At 40.2% G+C, this 22,486-nt stretch overlaps 1 protein-coding gene across 2 annotated transcripts in view; it reads right to left on the bottom strand.

Annotated features, from left to right (window-relative positions):
* Positions 1-11,998, bottom strand: part of MTDH (metadherin) — a 35,906-nt gene extending 23,908 nt beyond the window's left edge. The window contains exons 1-4 of one of the 2 annotated variants that reach the window (XM_035546239.2): positions 11,416-11,998; positions 5,465-5,569; positions 836-917; positions 210-389 (exon numbers count right to left, since the gene is read on the bottom strand). In XM_035546239.2, coding sequence (XP_035402132.1) covers positions 210-389; positions 836-917; positions 5,465-5,569; positions 11,416-11,811 — 763 coding nt within the window. In that variant the 5' untranslated portion in view covers positions 11,812-11,998. The remainder of the gene's footprint in view (positions 1-209; positions 390-835; positions 918-5,464; positions 5,570-11,415) is intronic. The other variant, XM_035546240.2, reaches the window with a different exon arrangement.
* Positions 11,999-22,486: the final 10,488 nt, after the last annotated feature.

Here is a 22,486-nt window from a genome sequence, read left to right as displayed (position 1 = left end):
GGATGTCCTCTCCTGAGCTCTCCCAAAACTGTGGCTCAAAAAGAGGGGGAGTTTTGCACAAGGAAAGATATCTTTATGTGGCTTGAAATAATATCCTCAAGAGTTACACATCCAAATATATCCCCTATGCTTCCAAAACAGTCACTATTTGGGCATTCAAGAGACATCATCTTTATAGAATTTTTTCACAGACCTCTTGACTATCATACCTTTATTTTTTCTGAGACCAACGGGAAGTGATGGTGTAGGCATCAGCTGTTCGATGGATACAGTAGCTGTGTTTTCTGACCCTTGGGGATTTGATTCTCCTGAGCCACCATCAGTCAACACCTTGTCTCGCTTCCGCTGCTGTCGCTTTTCTCTGTTACTGATTTTAGTTTCCCAGGTTCCTAATATGTCCCCCAAAATGAAAACATGATTAAGTTACAGAGCAAACAGGAAAGAGCTTTACCTCGTCTCATATCAAGCTGAAGTCTGAAAAAAGGTTCAGTTTAAAAATCAGACCCAGCAGGCAACTTCAACATTAGCTGGAGAAAATGAACAACTGGCAGAAGGTAAGTTTTTTCCTGGATGCAATGCAATAGTACTTTGCTTCCCAAAGCAAACATGAATAACACTAGTTATTATATTATACATGACTATTCTCAGTTTCTGTAAGTTTAACTGAAATACAGTTAAAATCATTAAACATTGTTTCACACATCAGATTTCCAGATCTAATATACAATTCTGGAGGTAGGACAAAATGAGTTTTCTGTGTTTATGAATCACAAACAAGTAATAGCATTTAAATCAAAGTACATCTAATCGATTTTTTTGTGTTTGTGCTCAGTACCTTCATCAACTTCCTTTCCATCTAGACGTGACGTATCTTGAACCGTTTTAGCATCTCCCTTTGATTTCTTTTTTTTCTTTGACTAGAATAAAAATAAAACATCACCTTATTAATTACTTGGTGATCGCTCACTATATATTTAGAATTTAAAAAACAAAAACAAAAGAACAGGAGTAAACTTAAACTGATTTTTTTCTTAACAACCCTCTGTATGGACAGTCCCTTGAAAATGAAAGGACTACTAACCAACAGTTATTCCTAAACATAAATTAAGACTGTTAAAGGGCATTAAAACCTTGTGCAGTATACAAATGGCAGATGGAGGGAAGAAGTACTTATGCTACAGAGCACAAATCCTGATGGAAGAAGCGATGCTGATAGCATCACAGTCACAGAGGAAAACAAACTGTATGACAGACAGATCCCACTGGCAAAATCTGTATAGTTATACGTGGAGCAACACAGAATGAGTGATACCTTAAAATATAAGCAAACAGCAATGAAACAAACAAAAACACAAGTTGGTAAGAATTCCAGCATGGAAAATTACTTCAAAGCAGGAGCTGGGATTAGAGCAATATGCATTTATATTTATTTATTTTTAAATGGTTCCACCTGTCATCGTTTCTTGGCTATACAGGCAGAGATAAATGAATAGGAACAAATACGACTACCCCTTCAAGCAGTTTTGGTGCAACAGGTAGTAATAAGATGTTAAAAAGATACTATCAAAAAAAAGAAAAATGACCTTAGGTATTTGGAGGGAGTATATTGCAGAAAAGCCTTTGACTTTAACCTTTTGATAAGCTAAAGTGATGGCAAAATGACTTGCGTGCCTTTTTTGAAAGAAACTACAATACTAAAAAGCTTTTTGATCTAGTGAAGAGGTGTGTAAGAACTACTAGATAAACCTGAAGGTGTGTAAGAACTACTAGATAAACCTGAAGGAAAAAAATATTTAAGTTTTTAAAGAAAGAAGGCTACCCACGCACATTAAATCACAACTTCCACCGATTTGCTGTCTCTGTATGTGAATACTCTAATAGAGATATTTCAAGTATATTGAATGTCTTTCTGGACATCTAGAGCAAGACTAGCAACTGGGTAATAGTTAATTACCAGCTTTTTGCCTGAGTTTCGACTATATCATTTGCAAGTCTTAGATGGCTAAGAACCACACACCCATATCTCTAGGACTGGTAACACGTAAATTATCACCACAGTTGTAGCAGAAATCCTAAAGGTCCACCATGGTAGGCGGTGTACATGCCTTTGAGTTTGCATGCCCCCAAAGCATCTTGTAGCTTCCACATGGCTACGGAAAGCAGTACAGCTTGTTAGTGCAGCACCAGAGCTAATAAAAATGCCACTGCTTGTATGCAGTGCTGTGCCAACACACCTGTAACACAGATCTGACTAGAGCAGTTAATTCACCACGTGCTGTACTAGGGGACCCACAATATGCAAGCATCCAAACAGAATTATTTCACAAACTTGTTCAGTAAACTACATTTACCCACATACTGGCTATGTAACTTCTGAACAGTCTCTAAAAGAAAAGGGACTGTTTCAAAAGCTACCTGAGAAGAATTGGTTCTAAGAACACGAACAAGCCAAATCATTCCTCAGAGCACCTTCCAAGTAAAGGATTAAGCATGACAGCAGACAACATGAAAGATGATTGTGATTTGCTTCTTGCCACTTACGCAAAGGAGAGGTTAGTGATCGTGTACCTTCATCCTCCAGTCTCAGCTACACTGAGAAAGGAAGCTGAGGTCTTAGAATCTCACATCTACAAAGCCACCACGACTCATCTGGTCTTTGACATGAAGAGAACATGTCAGAAGACTTCACAAGTCTTTCAGATAGCAGTTTAAGATGACTGCTTCTCCAAGTTATAACTGCAGTTTCTTAAGAAAATCACTTTTACAGAGATACTGACACCAAACACTACATTTCTGATAAAAACATCAAAGCTTAAGAGTTTTGAAAGTAAGATTTTAAAAACAGTCCTTGTTAGTAACAAAGACTGAGAATTCGAATATTGAAAATATATTTGCTTTCCTAACCTGAGTTACTAGAACTTAATCTAAGAAGCTGGAACTATAATTAGGTATCTAGCTTATTCACTACCAGCCAAGTGGTGAACCAAGTTCTGTAACCATCATTCTCCTGGTAACAAACTGACTGCTAAAGGTTAAAGATGTTAAAGGGTCTCAAGCAACCTAGCCAATAATTTTGCAGAAGCCCTATTCATTCAAAGTGTCAGCTTCTGCAACATAGAAAGCTGCCAATGTTGGGTCTGCCACCAGCCAAGGAGCACAGGAGGAACTTGGCAGGCTTGCCAAAATTTATGTCTGTAAGATACATGGTCCCCCACGCAAGAACAAACTATAGAGAAATAAGCCTTTCTTCTTTGTCCTTAATAGTCTGTTTACTTCTAGTATTCAAGACAAGGCAGTTTTGTGTAATTTTAAAAAGAACTGGCACTAAAGTTTTAAGATTCTACAGTGTCATCCGCGGAATTTTTTTTTTTTTTAAATACAGTCCCATATACTAAATGACTAAAAACCCTGTACTGCGCAAGTCACTAAAATTGAAAAAAGGGAAGAAACTGTTCTGTGACAAGAGAATGAACAACTGTATGAATCAGCCACAATCTAGACATTGCCCAAAGCTTCCCTTCCACACAAAGCAGAACAAGAGGACAAAACCTAAATGACTACCCTGAAAAAACATGCGTGAAATTCACAAGACTGAAGCAGCTAACAAATACAGAAACTCAAATGGAATTCTATTTTTCATCAAAAGCAAATATTTAAAACACAACAAAAAAATCATACCCTTCAGGTGACAGATTATATATATTTATATATCTGTATACATGCATGTACTACTTAAATCCTACCCATCACCTCCTACCGCCCACCTCAAGCCATACAAAGAACGAACACCTACACAGGACCCCTAATGTTCTTCTCAGCAGGCTTATAACGTTACAAACACAACAGTTGCCCCGAGAGGCTTAACCAAATGATTAGATGTCTGCAAAGTTACCCGTAGCTTAAAGCAAGTACTTGGGGCTGTTTTTAATTGAAGGGTAACAATCAACTCCAGAGGCAAACATGCTTCTCCAAAGCAATACGAAAACATAATCTGTTGAACGAGCATCAAAAATCCATGTGGTGGTACCAACCCCCTGCAGCTTTCATTTAACATTTCAAAATTCGGTTTTAAGGTAAAGCTCAGGTTGAGTATTGAAACACCTTACCTGCCTGGAAACATGCTTAAGATAAGTGAAAGTTAAGGATAAAAACGTGGTTATTCCTTCAGGATCACATTTTGTTCTGTTCTTGAAAAGAACAGTCTGATATGTGACTCATGGAGAAGAGAAAGAAGTATGCAGCATGAAATTTTAAGGCGAAGCCATTTTACAGAAAAGTCTATTTGTCAATAATGAAAGCTTTCAGAGTACTATAGCCAAATGACATGATACAATTAACTTTTTGATAGTTTTCTTTTCACCAACATACTAACTGCAAAAAAAAGGGTAGTCAAGTAAGTTAATTAGAGCTTGAGCGAGCTAAACAAATTACAGTAATGAAATACTGTTTTCTTTCTCCAATACTCTTCAGTATAGTTAGAGCAAAAGCATCTTGGGAAGGAAATTCTATTAATTAATCCTCAAATATATCAAATGATTTAAGTCAATTTACTTTGTCAAAATATATGTATGTACATATTTAAAGGTTTTTAACAGAGTGAATTTTTATCATTCCTAATAGTAAAAAATTAAAAAATCCAACAATGTTTACCTGATCAGAACAAAACTGATAGCTAGTCTTCACTGTAGCATAAGCCAGGAAATATATTAAATATTTTCAGAAATCCATGCCAGTGAGAAAGTTTCATGCACAATGTTAGCAAAAGAACCAAAATAAAGTTTTGCTCTGGGGCCTATCATAAATATATCTACGTTGCCTAGAAGGGACAGCATTTATGGCAAAGCTAGAAGGGATCAGTCCTCAAAAAAATAACACGTCTTTAGTATGGCTACCTAGTACATAAAGCTTCAGATCAAGCTTTAAAAAGATGTTCTAATGCAGCTGTTCAATTTGCACAATAAGAAAGTTCACACCAGACTTCAAAGCCTGTGTTTGTCATCAGAAATTAAGATCTCTAATCACTAATGGATACATCTGACAAAAGAAATAAGCATGCACATGCTCTTAATCCTTTCAATAGTAGTCCCTCTATTGTTGGGCCATTTACAAGCCACTTAACAATACTATCATTATGCTGCATCTCCACAGAAGCCCACAAAGATTAAACACAAACTTAATTTCTGTAGGTTTAACATCTTCAAATTGTGAACAATGGCATCAGTGTTCAGCATGGGGGTTTGTTTTGCTTGATGCAAACACTCCGTGATAAGGCATGATCTCAGAAGCTGAGAAAATACATTAGCTCTTTCCAACAGAGCATTAGATTAATACTCTCCATATTAAAAAACATGCCCCCCCCTCCCACTCAGATAAATAACTGGATTTCCTACCACAAATACAGTTATTAGATATTGAAGTAACATGCATTAAACTTCAACATTTTCATTTCAAGTACATAACTGACCTTTTCATTCTTCTTTTCTGCATCCAAAGGTTGCTTTGTATTTTCTTTACAGACAGGCTGTATTATTTCATCCTCAGATACATCAAGGAAAGACCGTCCATTAGGCTGCGTAAACAGTAAGTATAAATAATAAAAAAACTGGAGAAAGCAGATGAAGCAAAGCTTAGGCTACACGATTACTGAAATGCAACTACTTGACTGAAAAATGCCTGCAAGATTGAGTAAAACCCACAGAATTTTGGATAAGCACTCAGAATATCCACTGCAGTTCTGTATTTACCACGTGTATGAATGAGAATGGAAAGAAAATATAATTCTCCTCATTTCATCTCAATCTTATTCAATATAGGAATTACTTATTGAAAGAAATTTCTGTAAGTTACCAGCTTTGAGACCAGCTACATCTGTACACACCATAAGTTATCTAATTAAACGAACACATTTAGCACTTTGTAGCAGCTTGAATTTTTCAAATCATTCCGAGCTTGAATAAATTTCTTCACTTTATTCCCCCAGTACCTGTGTGTAACCCTCACAGCTCACTCACTTGTCAAGTTAAAACTTCCACAGTAGAACAGAAATTAGAAGTTAAACATGCAGCATGAACAAAGAACATCCTGTTGTTCTTTTCAGAGGGTCAGACTTGAGTGTAGTCATCGCATCAGTCAACTATTTTCCCTTCCACAGTAATTAAAGGAAGGAAATTAGCATGTATTACTTTCCAAAAGTTTCTATGATAATGAAGTTAAAAATCTGGACAGTCCTAAGTCTTATCGTCACTTTGACAGCAGAGGCATATGCCTCAGCTTCCATATTCCCAATGCAAAAATACAATAATTTCTTTAATGTTCCCAAAAAATGAAGAGTGAGGTTGTTGTGTTGAACAGGATTAAACTACCCGAAGTTTTATACTGCTGTTAGCAATTACTCTCACCGAGAGAAATGCAACTGCCAAAGGTATTAATTGATACTAGCTCCACACAACAGGTTTCTTGTTATTCATAATGATTCAGGTATTTAATTTTCACTCTAATTTAGGGTGTTAAGCATAAGTAACCACTCTACTTCATATTTGTTTTAATGTCTGGGTCAAATGTATTTCCTGTGCAAAACATCTATTTAAATAAAGTTTAAACCACTCCATACATTGTTCTTAGCTATTCTGTTTATTAAAAAACATGAGCTACCTTAAGTTCGCATTAAACCAACCTGATTGCTCTGAAGTAAAAGGCTACATTACAAAGTTAGTGTGACCTACTCCTTTAAATACCAGATCTGCTCCTCAGCTTAACTGGGAAGGGAATTATTTCTTGCCATTTTATATTATGCTTACAGAGCACCCCTGGCACCAGTGCGTACCATAGTATTGCTTACTGTAGTTAGCTAGCATGCCAACTTGTTATTTGTAACTATTAATAGAAATTGAAAGATCAGATCACCTAACCCCTCTCCTCCTGCAACAGCTGGCTTTAAATTAGACCTCTTATATCTAGCACACTACGCTTCTTCCCTTGGCGTTCTGAAAAATCGTTTTATAGATCTGTCTCTCCAAAGTCTGTCCAGAAGCTCCTCTCCACTAAGCTCACAGTGCAAGACTCCACAGGGATACCAAAGATCTGATGTTCATTCTTGACAATAACCCACTGCCAAAATCAGTTCTCGAACCTATTTTTCCAGATGCCGTACAGCTATGTTGTTAGTGGTACAATGTCTTTTTAAAATCCATGATGTTTAAGATCGTAAGGTGGAGAAAGAAACTCTAAGTTACTTAGTGGTATGCCTAGATAACAGATTTGCTGCAGTATTGCTCTTGGACTTGTGTCAGAAATGTTTACAGCCAGCTAACTTCTTTTAATTCTGTACATTGCTTTGCTCCTTTGGTATAACATATATACCTTAAATTTGAACACCACTGTCTTTATCTCTCTCAAAATTTCAATATAAAATGTTTAATATATTGAATTTGAAAAACCTTCAGCCGTTTCTCCTAAGTACTAAGCTAATTCATATCCGTTAAGAACCCTCCAGAAAAATTCATCCACGACTGCTTAAAACACTGTCTGATCATCTGATCGTGTAGACCATGACCATTAGAATTAAGTTTAAAAGCCTGAACCGTCATACATTTCTCCCTGAATATTTGCAATATTTGCCTTTTCGGTGGAAGCTTTCCACATTTTATTTCTATCCACAGATGAATCATAGACTTTTAACCAAAATTCATGTGACCATTTTTGGGTATAACAAAGATAGTAACAGAAGCGGGAAAGAAAAAAAGCTTTTCCAGAGTATTAAGAAGTGTTTCTTTTAAAAGGCAACTACAGCTAAAAAGACAAAGTTTAAAACTTGGCACTAATATACTAAACTTCCACCAATAATATTAATTCACTTAGATAGATCAAGTTGCTATATGCCATCTTTTTTTCCTCTTCGTCCAAACAGCTATAGGGAAGATGTGACAGCAGAAATACTGCTGTCAATAACAATACTCATTTCTGAACACACTCCTGAACTCGCCTGCTGATCTTAAAACTCCAATATTTAAACAACCCTTTTTCCACATACATTCTTTTTTGAGGGTGTTAAGATAATCCAGAAGTAGAATAGAGGTTTTGCTGACATTAAGTGCTGAAACCAAAAATACTGTTCTTTAAACACAGTACAATGCTATGGATACCTCAGTTTCACACTGCAAAAAGCAGTAATGAAATCGCTAGCATTGGAGTTTTACAAGGCCATATTAGCCAAAGTCCTCAGTTACACAGTACAAAGCTACGCCTACTTACAATTTTTTTGGCCAATGAAAGAATCCATTTACCACTGTTTTCTATAAGCTTTTCTTAAGACAGAAACTAAGCAATTTTCTCTGCAAGCCCTGGACAAGCCTACAGCCTTATTACTGCTGCAGTTGGACAGGTACAACACGTGAGTATCAGTTAGAAGTATGAAAAAGTCTTTATGCAGTCTATTTCTAAGCGTAATAAGCATAGCCTGAAAAGTTCTTTCAAGCAGGCCAAGTAAGAAGCTTTCTCAAATGAATGCCAATGCTTGTACCAAAATTAAACTTCAGTGTGCAGCCTTTACTGTTCTGGTATACTTCAAACAATAGGAAATATATTGTCAGCTTGGTATTTTCTGCATCTGTAAATAGATGGGATGAATGGCTTTCTATAAGCTGTAGCTGAACGCAGATTATTACTCTTAAATTTCTGTGATGTTTTCCAGATTTTACAGAAACCATGTAATATCAGTTTCACCTTTTTTCTTCTGAAGGTTTAAAAAGTAGAAGCGAAGCACAGGAATTATTTACAAGGGAAAGGAACTAAGATGAAAGATCAAGAGATTTTTGGAAAGGAAAGGAAAAAAAATCTTACTAGGGGCTAAAGAGCTCTGAGATGGAAGACAAAGTGCTCTGTCCCCTGCCAGGAGCTGAGGAAAAGAGAAAAAGGGGCTTGAGGTTTACTGCACATCTACAGAGAGAATCTGAAGTGAAGGTACCATGACGCTACCTTGCTCCAAGCTGCTGGAGGAAGCCAGGACTGGCTCTCTGAACTTAGTGCTAATGAACGCTAAATCATTCACTTGATCTCAGTCTACCCACAGCAAGTCAATAAACAGAACACCACAGCTACTACAGCTTCCAGTCAACTCCCTGCCGTTCAGCTCCACATCGTACTAAAAATCTCAGTTAAATTGTACCATACCTATGAAGGAACCAAATAAACCCAAACACAAGAAACAAAGCAACAATACTCTTCCTCGGAAAGGGAACGGTGGAGAACATTTCTGATCCTGACTGATGAGAGCATACATCACCCGCCCCACAATGAGCTCAGTAACCCTACATTAAAGTAACCCTACGGCTTTTAATTAGACATCTGGAGTGTGATTTTTAATGCTCCAGACCAGTTGCTCTAAGCTTTCTGTAATGCCTGTAATGGAAATCTAGACCCTGGCATAGCAAACCCTCTGGTAAATCTACTGATAATAGGCTTACTCTTTTTCCTTCACAGATCTCGTTATTAGCACGAGTGTACAAAAATACAAGATGAAACCACTATGCAGCCTTCGGTAGGATTTTCTGCTGCTTCTGTAAATTTCCCATGTGATTTTGAATGTTTTTCATGGTGAAAAAGTCAGAAAATCTTGGAACGCGCTAATACAGGTCCCCGTGAACTTATGTTGGAAAACTAGCACGAGGCAGGCCTATTTAATTTCACTGCTGATACAAACTTGTTTGCACTGTAGTTAATGATTCAGTTCTTTCATTTTCTTTCCTGCAAAGTTTTTTTTAATCTTATCTCTGCATTGAAATAATGGATACAAAGTACTACGAAAATAACTTTTCAAATCCTAAGAATACAGAATGATATCTTGACAGTTGAAAAACTCTTTTACTCCTTTTTGACTGTGAAACTATTTGCTCTTCCATAGCCTTAACTTTCGCTATTTTGTGCCTGAGTAAACCAAGCTGGAAACAATACAAGTATTTATATTCACTGAAAATGTCGGCTAGTTAAGTTTATACACAATTAATACAAAGCTTGCTTTTATAAAGCCCTACACTGCAGAACATTGTCAACACTGTATCTATTTCTTCACTCTGTCTTCTGTTCAGGCATTTTTCAGTGTCTCCAATGATGACTTGCAAGAGTTTATGTTTTGTTTTTACACTGGAGTTTAAATAAAATAAGAAAAACTGGGATTATTTCTAGGCTTAGTCTGTTTTCTAGAAAGCATAACAGATCTATTAAGCCTTGGAGGATGTCCCTTTCAGGACAGCAAAAAAACACTGCATCTTTAACGTGTCTTCTTCAAAATGGAGACCTAGCAACATTTGAAAAATTCTGAATCACAGTGCTTCCTCTTCTTGGTGCTTAGTTATTAGCCTATTGCAACTTGCAGAATCAGCTCCAGTGAGTTTCAGGAGTTCACTGCTCAAAAGACAGTTTGGTGCTATATACAGACTTTTGTATTTTTTTAATGGAGAGCAGGCTAAAAAATCTTTAACAAAACTTCTCAAGTCTCAGTATTGCCACAGAACCAAACGAAGGCACAACCCCTTTCTGCACCTCCTTTTTCTCGTCATTAGGCAAACAATTCATATTAAATTTCACACTATGTAATTAAAAGACATAGTTGTAAAAGGCAGGGGACAGCTGCTGCACTTTCATTCCTATAATCCATTTGGATGTAAATAGGATTACAAACATACCAACAACATAAAAGCTATTGAAGCAATCCCTTCAAGTCCCAAAACTATGATAACTGGAAGCTTGAAAAGGACAGCTGATAATTTCTGCATTCAATTAATTTTCTCATGAAAACGCTGTCAAAGACACAAGATTCCTACATCACAGACCGAGGATTAAAATAAAAGACAGGCACGATCTGTTTTTAAGCGGCTGCTGAGAGACAGATTTCCTTATTAAAGGAGATGATCCTTACTGTAACAACCGAGACATGTTCCTAGCGAGGCAAATTCACCACAAGCCTGGTGTTAACGTGTCCTGCCGAAAAGGCGCAGCAGAAAGCCTTACTCAAGTTTGAATCATCGCAGCCTTTATGAGGCTTCCAACAGCCTGTACCTGCCTGGGCTGCGACTCCTGCCTTGAGAAGCTGAACCACAGTAAGGTCTCTGCTACCAGCTCCTGATCCACTAAGCTTTCGATTGATAGTAAAAAGACAATATTGATAGTAAAAACGCAACAGTACAGTGTGCGTACATAACCCACGGTTCCACTAAAAAAGCGGGGAGCTCTCTTCTCCTTCCCCAGGAGGAAAAAAAGCATCGTTTTCACCTAAATGTTGGTTTGCAAAGCTCCCGGGCAGCCCGGAGGGAGCCCGGCGGATGCCACTGGGGTGAACCCCGCTATCTCGGCCCTCGTCCCCCCCAATTCCCCGGCCGTGCCCAGGGCTCCGTGGCCGAGTCTCCCCGGCTCCCCTCTCACCCTCGCCGCTTTCTCGGGCAGCTTCTTCTTGCTCCTCTTCTTCTGCTCGTCGCCCTTCAGCCCCAGCTGCCCCGCCGCCTTGCCCGGCCCCCCGCCGCCTGTCAGGGCCGTCGCCGCCGCCGCCTCGTCGCCCTTCCTCTCGGCCCGGCCGGCCGCTGCCTTCCTGCGGAGGCCGCTCCCGCAGGCCAGGGCCAGCAGCAGCCCGAGCAGCCCGAGCCCCAGCGCGGCCGGCAGCCCCAGGGCGAGCCAGGTGGGCAGGCCGTGCGGGTCGAGGCCCAGCTCCAGGCCCAGCTCGGCTCGCAGCAGGCCCAGGCCTCCCGCCAGCGCGTCCCGCACCCGGGCCGCCGTCTCCTCGGCCTGCTGGGCCGCCGCCTGCTGCCAGCTGCCCGCGGCCATCGCCGCCCCTCGCAGGCACGAAGAAGGGGACCCGAGGCGGGCGCTCAGGCCGAGCGCATCGCGGCCACCGCCTTATGGACGGCGGTCGGGGGGGGACGCGGAGCCGCGCCGAGCCTCCGCGGGACGCGGCAGCCTCTGCCCCGGAGGCAGCCGGGTCTCCTCCTCTTCCTCCTCCTTCCTCCTCCCCGCAACGTCAGCGCCCCGCCGCCATCTCCGCCCCCTCCTCCTCGTCCTCCTCCCTTCCTCCTTCTTCCTCCTCCTCCTCCTCGGCCCGGGGAGGCGGCCTCGACGTGGCAGCTGCCGAGCGAGGCCGGGCGCCGCCCGGTGGCGGCGGGGAGGAGGCTCCGAGGGGGCTCGGGGGTCGTGGTGCTGAGGGAGGGAGGCAGGGAGAGGGGCAGCGACCCCTCCGTGAGCAGCCGGGGTGCGTTTCCACCAGTGTTAAATCACCTTCATGTTGCTTTGTAGTCGCCCCGAAGAGGAGTGGGCGTGTTAATTAATGGTTTGCCTCAGCTCTTACCAACACCAAAGCCGTCCCCGGTTCTTCTCGGCCTGCAGATGTCAGCGGGGATTTTGTTCTGTAGGGCTCGGTACAGGGAAAGCCTTCCTGCACCTCCCCAAACCACATAAAGCCCCAGGGCCCCGGTGCTTGTGCAATGCCTGGAATTGTGCCGCCACCCCAGCGGGAGCACCTCTGGTCCTGAGCCTCGCACGCCCCACGCCGAACGTGTGAACCAGCACGTACCTGCGGCGTGCCAGCTACAGGTACAGGGAGCGGCCAAAGCTGGCCATGAGGCAACCCACGGGTTCCTGGGACAGACAGGGAGATGTTGCCTCCTGTCCCGTTTCAGAGGCCCGTTTCATGGACGTTCAGAGGCCTTCTCTTTCGCAGAGAAGGTTTTTAAAAATGCCATTGAAAAATCGGTGTAATTTCGAAATATACTAGCCAAGGTAGTGTAACAACATAGATGCTTTCCAAGTGCCTTATTTCCTAAGATCTCAACTCCCACGGCTGGCTTAACATGTGGAATTAATTGGTGAGCTTTATGTAAAATACTGCCTGGACTCCAAATCTTAATTTATCCATGCACTTTAAAAATGAGCTCTCAAAAATTTGATCCTGAATGCATGTCATGTCTTTATTTTTATTTTTCAGAAACCTGGCCTCACAGCGTCCAGGGTTCCTGTGGAATTTTAGATGTCAGACCCCAGGAGCTGACATGGTCGAGAAGCTTTACAGTCACTGCAGCTTTAGTCTTTTGCAGTGCGACATTGATGGAAGCTAACAGCACGTCCCATTCTTTCAGCTTGCAACTTTACTTATAGAGGGTGTTCATCTCATAGTATGGCAGAAAGAAGCCTGTATGGGATACTTGAAATCTGAAATATAGTAAAATAATGTTTGTTTAAACAGCACAGTGATAGCTTACACTGTTTTTGTATACTAGTAGCTTTGCCTTATTTTGTAAAGTCAGTATATTTTTCACACACAAGTATTTATGTTTTAAAAGTTCATAGAGTTCTTTGTAAAGTATTTCAGAAGTGTTCTTGAGATTTTTTTTCTTATTATGCCACCTTTAAACAGGCGGTCAAGTGCTTCTTTTCTAATTGACTTAAGTTGGAATGAAAGGTATTGCTGAAAGTAGTTGTAGCAACTGTCTAAGGCAGGACATTTTACTAATAGACAGTTATATACTTTTTGAAGATTAAATTTATTGAAAGTCCTAATACTTTTTCTGTGTGTTTATGCTTCAGCATAGACTATACACATGTATTGGAAAATGTTAGTTTTCATGGTACAGACAGTTGCACAACTGAGCCCCCCTAACATGCCAAATAAATTCTTACTCTGTAAGTAGTTGCTTAGTTTAGATACCGCCCTATATAGATAGGGGTGGCAGAACAGTGATCATGTAGTTTTAGTACAAAATACATTATCTGAAAAACACCTGCAAATTTGAAAGCATTGTTTTTTAAAACACAGGCCATAGAACATAGATTTTGTTCATTTTAAAGTTACCTAGGCAAGAAAACACTGCAAGAACCTGATGAGTCTCGATTGAAAAATATAAGCGGTTGGATTTAAGATCCGCTGAAGTTTTTGTGGCCCCGTAGCACCACCGAGTGGCAACACCGTGAATAGCAGCGCAGACGTAGGAAACAGATTGGTGTTAAAAAGGTAGCAGATCCGCCTTGAACATAGCCCGTTTCAGTTTGCTTGGGATGGTGAAACAAATGAATCTGAAATTTATCTTTTTATTCTGAACTAATGTGGTACAGCAATAAGTAGACATAAAATTTGTCACTGATTGAAATATTTTGCAGGAAGTTTGTGTTTTGGTAACATTAAAAATGGCAGGAACTTACTACTGAGACTGTGCACATCAGATAAAGCAAACAATCTACTTCATACTAATTTTGATACAAATAGCAATTTAATATTAATCTTCAAATATCTTAATGGATTTATTTGACCAAAGCTATCCCAAGGACACTTTCTGGCAGTGCTGAATATAAAATGTTTCTTACATCATTCTCCAAAGAATCAGAGCAGAAGGTTGATTATTCTCATTACAAACGAGAATACAATTACAGAGCCAGAAAGAATAAAGATTTTTTTTTTTGTAATCTCACTTCTTCCCCTTTTCCTTCTTCCTTTCTTGTTTTACAACCATTATTAAGCATATCCTGTATAATAACTTGCAACGGCTCTAAGCCTAAAAATAAAATTATTGCAATAAAATTTGAACTGGCAGAAGGTTTTTATGGAGAAGTATACAGAGGGTGCACGAAAGTATTTAAATCTCAGAACCTGTTCTTTGATATGGTGTGCAGAAAAAGAAACTAATGCTTCAAAAATATCAGTTCCATGAGATTTTATGATTATTGTAAATCAGTATGGAAGCCCTATGTCCTTGCAGTTCTGGATATTCTTTAGACTAGAAGTCAGGTGGATATAGCAGAAGTAAATTAAGCCTCTCAGCATTTAAAGAAAGAAGATAGAATCCTGACAAAACAAATGTAAGGTTTCTTTCATGTCAGGAAGTTGACAAATCTTGGGACAAAATTTGACAAAATCTTGGACAAGATTGGCTGTTGTATTATCTCACATACATCATGACCCCAAATTACTCTAAGGTGAACACAGTACGCCATTAACACAATTTGGAGTTAAGGCTCAACCCATCCTTTGCGTTCAGGCTAAGTTGGAGTTCTAAGGGGGCAGAGTCTAGAGCTCCGCTTGAAGTCAACCTGAAAAAGAATTGCTGAAGAATTCCTCTTCTGAGAACTTGGTCATCTTGGCAATGGCTTGGGGTCTTTGGCCGTCTCAGTTGGTGTTGGGTTTTAGAGCTCAGGCTAAAATTAGGCTTAGGGACAGGGAACAGACAAAATTTGTATCTCTTTTTGGACTGGGGAAGGAAAGGGGCTGCAAAAAGAATTACTCTCTGAGAAGTTTCTCATGTGGGTGGTGGTTAGGGGCCTTGGGCTAAGTCTCAGTCCACAACTGTGCTTAGGAACTTGGTTATGTTTTGGTTTCAGAGAAGGAAGAAAGTCTAAAGATCTGTTTGTTTAGGGATTGGAAAGGGACTGCTGAAGGACAGCAGGGGTTGGAAGAATTGTTTGCTGGAGACATGTTCACCTGGACTATGTCTGGGTCTGTCAGGCTAGGGCTCAGCTGACACCTAGGTTTGGGGTAAGGGTTAGAAGAAATAGAAGGAGTGGGATTTCCAGCTGTAGTTGTCTGGCAAGGGGCTGCCAAGGGGAAGAGTGGGTTGTCAAAAGGATTCTCCTCTGAGATCTTTTTCACCCGGGCCATGACTGAGATCTTATGCTTAGCTTCAGTTTACATGCCAGACATATTTATCTGGGCTAGGGCTAGGCTACTTTGGGCTAAATTTCATTCAGCTAAATGAGGTTAAGGTTTAGGTTAGGGTTAGGATTGGTAGAAAGACAAAGGCTAGAGCTCCTGCTGGAATAGACTTCAAAAAGGGCTGTGAAGGGAAGGATTGGGTGGCAGAAAATTTAATGCCTGAGACTGTGCTCCAAAAGGCAAAGCCTAGTGGTGTTGTGCTAAGCTTCAGCTATATCCTATATCACAGTTTAAGGGTAAGAGAGTTTGTGTTTGGAAAGGAAGAAGGCAGGGAGTGGGTCAGGAAAAGGGCTGTTAGAGGAAAGAGGGACATGCAAACAGAATTCTCCCCTGAGGACATATTGATCTGAGCCATAGTTGGGGTCTTTTAGGCTAAGTCTCCACCAGCATATAGGTTTAGGGTTGGGAGAGAAACAAAGCACAGGGTTTCATCTGGAGAGGGGCCCTAAAGGGTCTGTTGAAGGAAGGTATAGGGTGAAAAAAAAATTGTGGCTTAAGGACTTGTTCATTTGGGCTGTGGTTGGCTGACCTGGGCTAACACTCAGTGACCTCCTCTTCTCATAGTAGTGAATGATTTCAGCAAGTCTTGGGACAATTTCAGTTTTTCTACTGCAAAGCCTCAGGAAAGATTTCTTTCCTACTTAAGGGGACAGGAAGAGGACATTTCAGTTAAAAGGCGAGTAATCCATGCTCCGCTTGTACCTTGTAAGTTCACCTTATTTATTTTTCCCATTGATATGTTCAGCTTCTGGAGCTGACACAGAATCCTAAATCAAAATTCACTGCTAAGGAATACTGTCTTCAAAGTATTTATTCATTTTACATTATTTTTTTATTATCGCTCACATTCTTGTGTATAACCATATCATGCAAATGTAGAAACATTCCCACAAAAATCATGATCTTAATTCCCTGTATGAAGGGTAAGTCTGTTCTCATTAAACTTTTGACATAAATAGTGCTTAGGCATCAAAGCTAAATTGTCGTTATGACTGATGGAGCTCATGAGTGTCTTGGGAGGTGAAGAACACTTTGGCAGACTGTTCGCATTCAAATTTCTATCAGCCTTAAGCGCTGAGAAAAATAAATATGCAAAGACTTGCTACCCAGCTGGGAATAAAAAAGTTTGAATTAACAAAACGCAAACACAGAATTATAGGCCTATTAACTTATATCTGTGGTAATACAAACTTGTTTTCTGTATTTTGTCAAGTGTACATTAAATATCCCACGTAATAGGTCTTCTAACATTTATCTTTGGAGAGTTTTCACAGCTTCATTTCATAGGCAAGACAGTTTTCCTAATACAGCCTTTCAATCAAGAGGTGGTTGCTGTTTATACAGATGGAACCAAGTTGGCTTGAAACTGCGTGGTTCATTTATTAGCAATGCAATTACAGAAGCAAAGTGTGCAGGCTCATTTATGCATTTAACCTTTTGCACCACAGTCTACAATGCGGAGTATCCTATGCTGTCAGTACCTGAGCCAGCTAGTAACAGGAGGCAGGGACATCAGTGTGTTGTAGACCTCTTCAAGCTCTTTTAGTTGTTCCTCTGGTTTCTGCCCCAAATAACTATATTATAGGCACAGGCTAGTTTCTGCAGTTCTGACCTAGAGGTCATTGGGAATATTCCAAAATACCAAATGTTATCAGAAAACTCCCATTCAAGGAAATGACAGTCACTAAGGGAAATGTCTCCCTTTCGGTGAGCTTTTGATGTAGCACACCTGGGGCTCCTGTAAGAAGCCAGGTCTGGGTCAGGGTGCTGTGAATTCTGAACACCCATGGCTGTGAGGAAGGGCTGCCACAGAGGCAACCAGTTCTGGGCAGCTATACTCTTGAAAACCCTTCCTCACACTAGGATATCATGGGTTTTCAGTCCCTTTTCTAGTAGGTGAAAGCTGTATAGTCCCTTGGGAGGAGAAAAAACAGCCATGAAACTATGAATAATACATGGAGCATATGTGGATTCAATCTGCACTGTCAATGCTAAGTCTGGCATTTCCTAACTTTTGGGTACTTGATTTGGCATTCTTAGTTGTTCTTAATGTGAGAATTTACATACCAATTAGACTTTTTAGAAAATCTAATAGGAAAAAAAATATTTAGCTGATCCTAAAATCTACTTCAGATTGAAATTATTCCTGTGCAGAGGCCTTACTAAAAAACTCAGCCTCATTTAAAATTCCACGGAGCCTGGCTTCCTGAAAGATCATTCTAAAGGTTAAATCTACAGTGCTCAATAAAATAATCCCAGGGATAGTTTCAGCTCCTGGTCCTGGGTGGCACACGCTGACGTACCTACAGTGCTCAAAACTCTCGTATAGCTGGTGGGCTGTGTCCATACTGACTAGGACGTGCCTCTGTCTCATTTGGGTACCATGTGATGGCCATGCAATTTTTTTTCGTTGGAAATTTGATTGGAGTAGTCCAACACAAACCCAATAGTCCAACACCTACTAATAATTAAGGACTGTGAATACTCAGAGTACATTATTCACATTTACTCTTTTTATTGGACTCAACCTATTCAAATGTCTTACATAGGCAATGAGAAGAAGTGTTTGCTTTTGAAAATTTCCTCCTAGACATTAGGCAAGCTCAACTGAAAGTCTGAAGAAGAGCATGAAAGAGGCCATCTAGATTCCTATGACGTTTCACACAGACCTGATTCCTAGTGTGACTCCTAGTCTGACTGGGACTTTTTGGGAACCATGTGGTTGTTACTTAATCATTCCATGTGTGGTTTTGATCTAAACCAGAGTGGTACTATGCAGAACCTTCACATTTAACATTACAGAGTGAGTTAGGTTGGCTGGGCCCATCTATCCCCATCCCCTGCTCAAAGCAGGTCTAATTATGAAGTTTGACCAGGTTGCTCAGCCTTGCCCTGTCAGGCTTTGAAAATCTCCAAGAATGGAGATTTTTCAGGTTCTCTAGTTTCAGGTTTCAGTGCTTGGCCATCCTTGTGAAGGATGTTATCTTTATATGGCACTGGAATTTCCTGTGATGCAGCTTGCAACCATTATCTCCTCCTTTCTTTCTGCTGCACACATTTGATAAGCGTCTGGCTCTGTTTTCTCTATAACTCTTCTTTAGTTAGCTGAAGGCATCAGTTAATTCCCCCTTAGTCATCTCTACTACAGGTTTACCGAAACCAACTCTCCTTCCATGTCGTATGCTCCAGTCTTTTAAGTATTGAGAAAATAGTGAATTTTACACTGAGAAAATAGACTTATAGAGCCTGAAAATCAGTAAATAATCAGTGTTGTAAATAAAATGAAAGCTGATAATTAAATAGGTATTTGGGGCTGAAAGCTAAACCAGAACAATGGGGACAATGGCAAAAATTCTATTCAGAAACAGCACAAACAATATTGGCCAAAATGTGAAATGTGACTTTTTTTCCTGTTTCATTTAGTTATCTCTTTTCATAGAACCATAGAATATCCCAAGTTGGAAGGGACCCACAAAGAACATCGAGTCCAACTCCTGGGTTCCCAAAGGACCACCCAAAAATCAGACCATGTGTCTGAGGGCGTTGTCCAAAAGCTTTTGGAACTCCGGCAGGCTCGGTGCCATGACCACTCCCTGGGGAGCCTGTCCCAGTGCCCGACCACCCTCTGGGTGCAGAACCTTTCCCTAACACCCAGCCTGACCCTCCCCTGTCCCAGCTCCATGCTGTTCCCTCGGGTCCTGTCGCTGTCCCCAGAGAGAAGAGCTCAGCGCTTTTTTTTGCTTAGTCTTAGACTTTTGCTTAGCCTTCTTCTCATTTTAGCTTAGGCTATTTTTAAAATGCGAGAAAATATTCTTTTGAAACAAAAATTCATATTTTAAAGTTTTTGGCATTCCTGAACAAAAACATTTTATTGCAAAGAAGTTGAACTGTTTCAACCTGTATGGATTTTTCCACCCTGTCTGCTAGCTAAAACTGCTAGTCAGCACTTTGATTCAAATTCATGAACACTTTCCTTTAGTTCTATTTTTACCAAATTCATTATTAATTCATTCTTCTATATATTGAACTTTAAGAAGGATTTTATAGCTTCAAAAAGGTGAACTGGCCTAAGTGTTTAATTTAAAAGAAAAAAAAAAAAAAACTAAGAAGTCACAGGTGTTTAGTTCCATATATTTTTCAAAACATACCCAATGATCATGAACTGCTATGATAGAGCTGCTGCAGGCTGCACACCAAATTTCTGAGCAGCATCCTAGCCTTCTACCTGCAGCTGTGCTGTCTTTGTGCTATCAGCACATCTTACCAGCCTGTGGCCTCTGACTTTAACAAACTTCTGCATGTCCTTCTGTCTTCTTTTTTTCTGTTTTATTTTTAAAGTCCCTTTGAAATTATACAGAATATTCAATCGCCTAGCCTAAAGGCCAGCTTTTATGATACTTAGTTTTATTACATGTCATTTATGGAGACTGTTCAACAATTGCTGCCCCATTTTTACTGTGTCTAAAATAGATATTCTATTTCCTGTATTAAAATCAGACTCTCAAATCCTCTCATGAAGTGTGGGATATTCTTTGGGGAATTATACTGAACAATAATAAGAACGTATTCTCAGGATATCAGCAGTCTGAGTGCATTAGGGAAGAACTAACAGATGCTTAAAAATCTTTACAAGACAATGGATCCCTATTAAAATCCAAGGTGATACAATTATGCGGATGCCAAAGTGCCTCTAATAGTTATATGCAATTCCTAATGCTGATGTCCGGATAATCTTTTAAAGTATTTCTGTTTATGGTAGGTATTTTTTTCTTCTCAAAGTTCTCTGGGACAAATCCTTCCGAAATACTGCATTTCTTGCAGTAACACTCAAAAAGTAATGAAGAGAAGATATTTTTTTAATAGGCCAGTAGATGGTTCATTTATTCAACAGGGCACACATGATATACTGTGTGCTTCACACAGGACACTAGTCTTTTTTTTTTTTTTTTCCCCATCTTTTTGGACCCGTTCCTTCTACTGTCTTTTCCATGACCTCATCTATCTGCCCTCTGACTTACCTTCCTCTATCCCATCCTGTTTCCCTGCATCCTGCCCTGTTTTTCATTCCCAAGTTATGCCTGCACTCTTGCCCTTTACTAATTACATACTCCATGTAAATCATTCACTGATTTTTTTTTTCATTAAACATATCCCAGTATAGTACATTAGATAACTGAACACGAAACAAGAACTAACATATAATATAGTTAAAATGTTTGCTGTCCTTTACTACAAATACTGTATATATATGTTGCATCTTGCTTTATCTTGACTGTGTTGCAGTGCAAACTCTTCAGGGCAAAATAATGCATGTTTTTTACTGTATTGTTATCATTTGTTTGTGGGGTCTGGTACACTAGAGTCCTGTTGATGATGTGCTATGGGGCACATTGTTGCTTTTAGTTACTGCTGTAATGACCCAAATATCTGAATGGATCAGTCTGGATGGGAAAAGCATGAAAGAAGCTCCATCTGCTCCACTTGTTAGCGAAGAACAGCATCCTGCGATAAAGAAGGAACATTTGACTTAATGTACTCTGGTTTTGGCTCTTCCTTAGAGATCTTGTATCTGTCTTGGCTGCTAAGAAGCACCTGGCACATTTCCAACCTGGTTGATGTGTCTGCGTAAGCTGATAACTCTCCAAGCATCAAAGACATTACAGCAGAAGTTGAATGATCTTTTGGAACCGTCTTCTCCTGAAGAAGGTGAGAACTAGAGTATGTAATGCTCAGAAAAGGGGAAAAGATGCTGTGGTGCTGGAGAAGGGAAGATTTGGAGAGAAAAGGATAGTCAGAGGTTTACAGTGTCAGGAAATTGTCTGGGATTACTTAAACAAACAAACAACCAAGCAAAAAAACACTTTGATTTGGTCCCTGTGCTCCCTTCATTATCCTCAACCATGACAGCAACTACTTGCAATCCACTAGGGTACAAGGGAAAAGTGAGAGCTGCACTGGTAGTAATGACGACACTAAAAATGGCTGATTTCCTTGTATTATCTGTAATTCTGATTAGTTATGTGACATTTTAATGAGAAGCCACTGACTAGGAGCACTGCATGTGGTTGTTAAGACACTGCAGTAAAGTATTAGAAAACAGGATTCCCAAGCTTGCATCCATTTCATTTTGTCTGCTGTAAGAATGTCAACAGCTTTATCCAGCACCGATGATTGATGCAGATCAGCCAGAAAGCTTTTCACCATAGTGCCAAGTAGAAAAAAACAGGCGAGCAGCACCTGGAGAAAAACACTGAGGCGAAAGTGCTGGACAAGTGTAGCTCTCCATGCTGTGCACTAATATTCTCAGCCAGAAACCACCAAAAGAATAGGACTTCGCACTAGTTTTCTGCTTCCTGAAGGTGCAGAAGTGCAAGGGGAATTTAACTGGTCTAGAATTTATCTGCTTGGAGGATCCTTGGATAGTCCAAGTTTTTGTTATTTGTATTGTGCAGCGAATTTCCATCATGGGAACCCACTCAGATGTGTAGTGTACAAACAGAACAACAAGACAGTTACTGCCACTGAAACCTTACTTTATGATAAATCTTGTTAGATATCTCCTATCCCATCTACAAGGTTTGAAAGTGTTTACTGACCATGTAATCCTTGGTCAGTATCCAAGGGTTCTGGGTTCGCAGGCACAATGTGGACCTTTTGCACACACAGTCAGTCCTCTCCCCCAGGTACTCAGTGGTTTCTTTCAGAAATGTTTGCCATGCCCTTGGCCCTTTTGTGCCTCTCTCCCAGCTTCAGCACCTCTGCAGCTTTGGAAACTTGGCTACATGATAGCAAGTGGAAGGAATTTTA

The sequence above is a fragment of the Cygnus atratus genome, chromosome 2, assembly GCF_013377495.2.
Source record: "Cygnus atratus isolate AKBS03 ecotype Queensland, Australia chromosome 2, CAtr_DNAZoo_HiC_assembly, whole genome shotgun sequence".
NCBI classification, from domain to species: domain Eukaryota; kingdom Metazoa; phylum Chordata; class Aves; order Anseriformes; family Anatidae; genus Cygnus; species Cygnus atratus.
The sequence above is the reverse complement of the archived record's forward strand: the minus strand, read 5'-3'. Positions and strand labels throughout refer to the sequence as shown.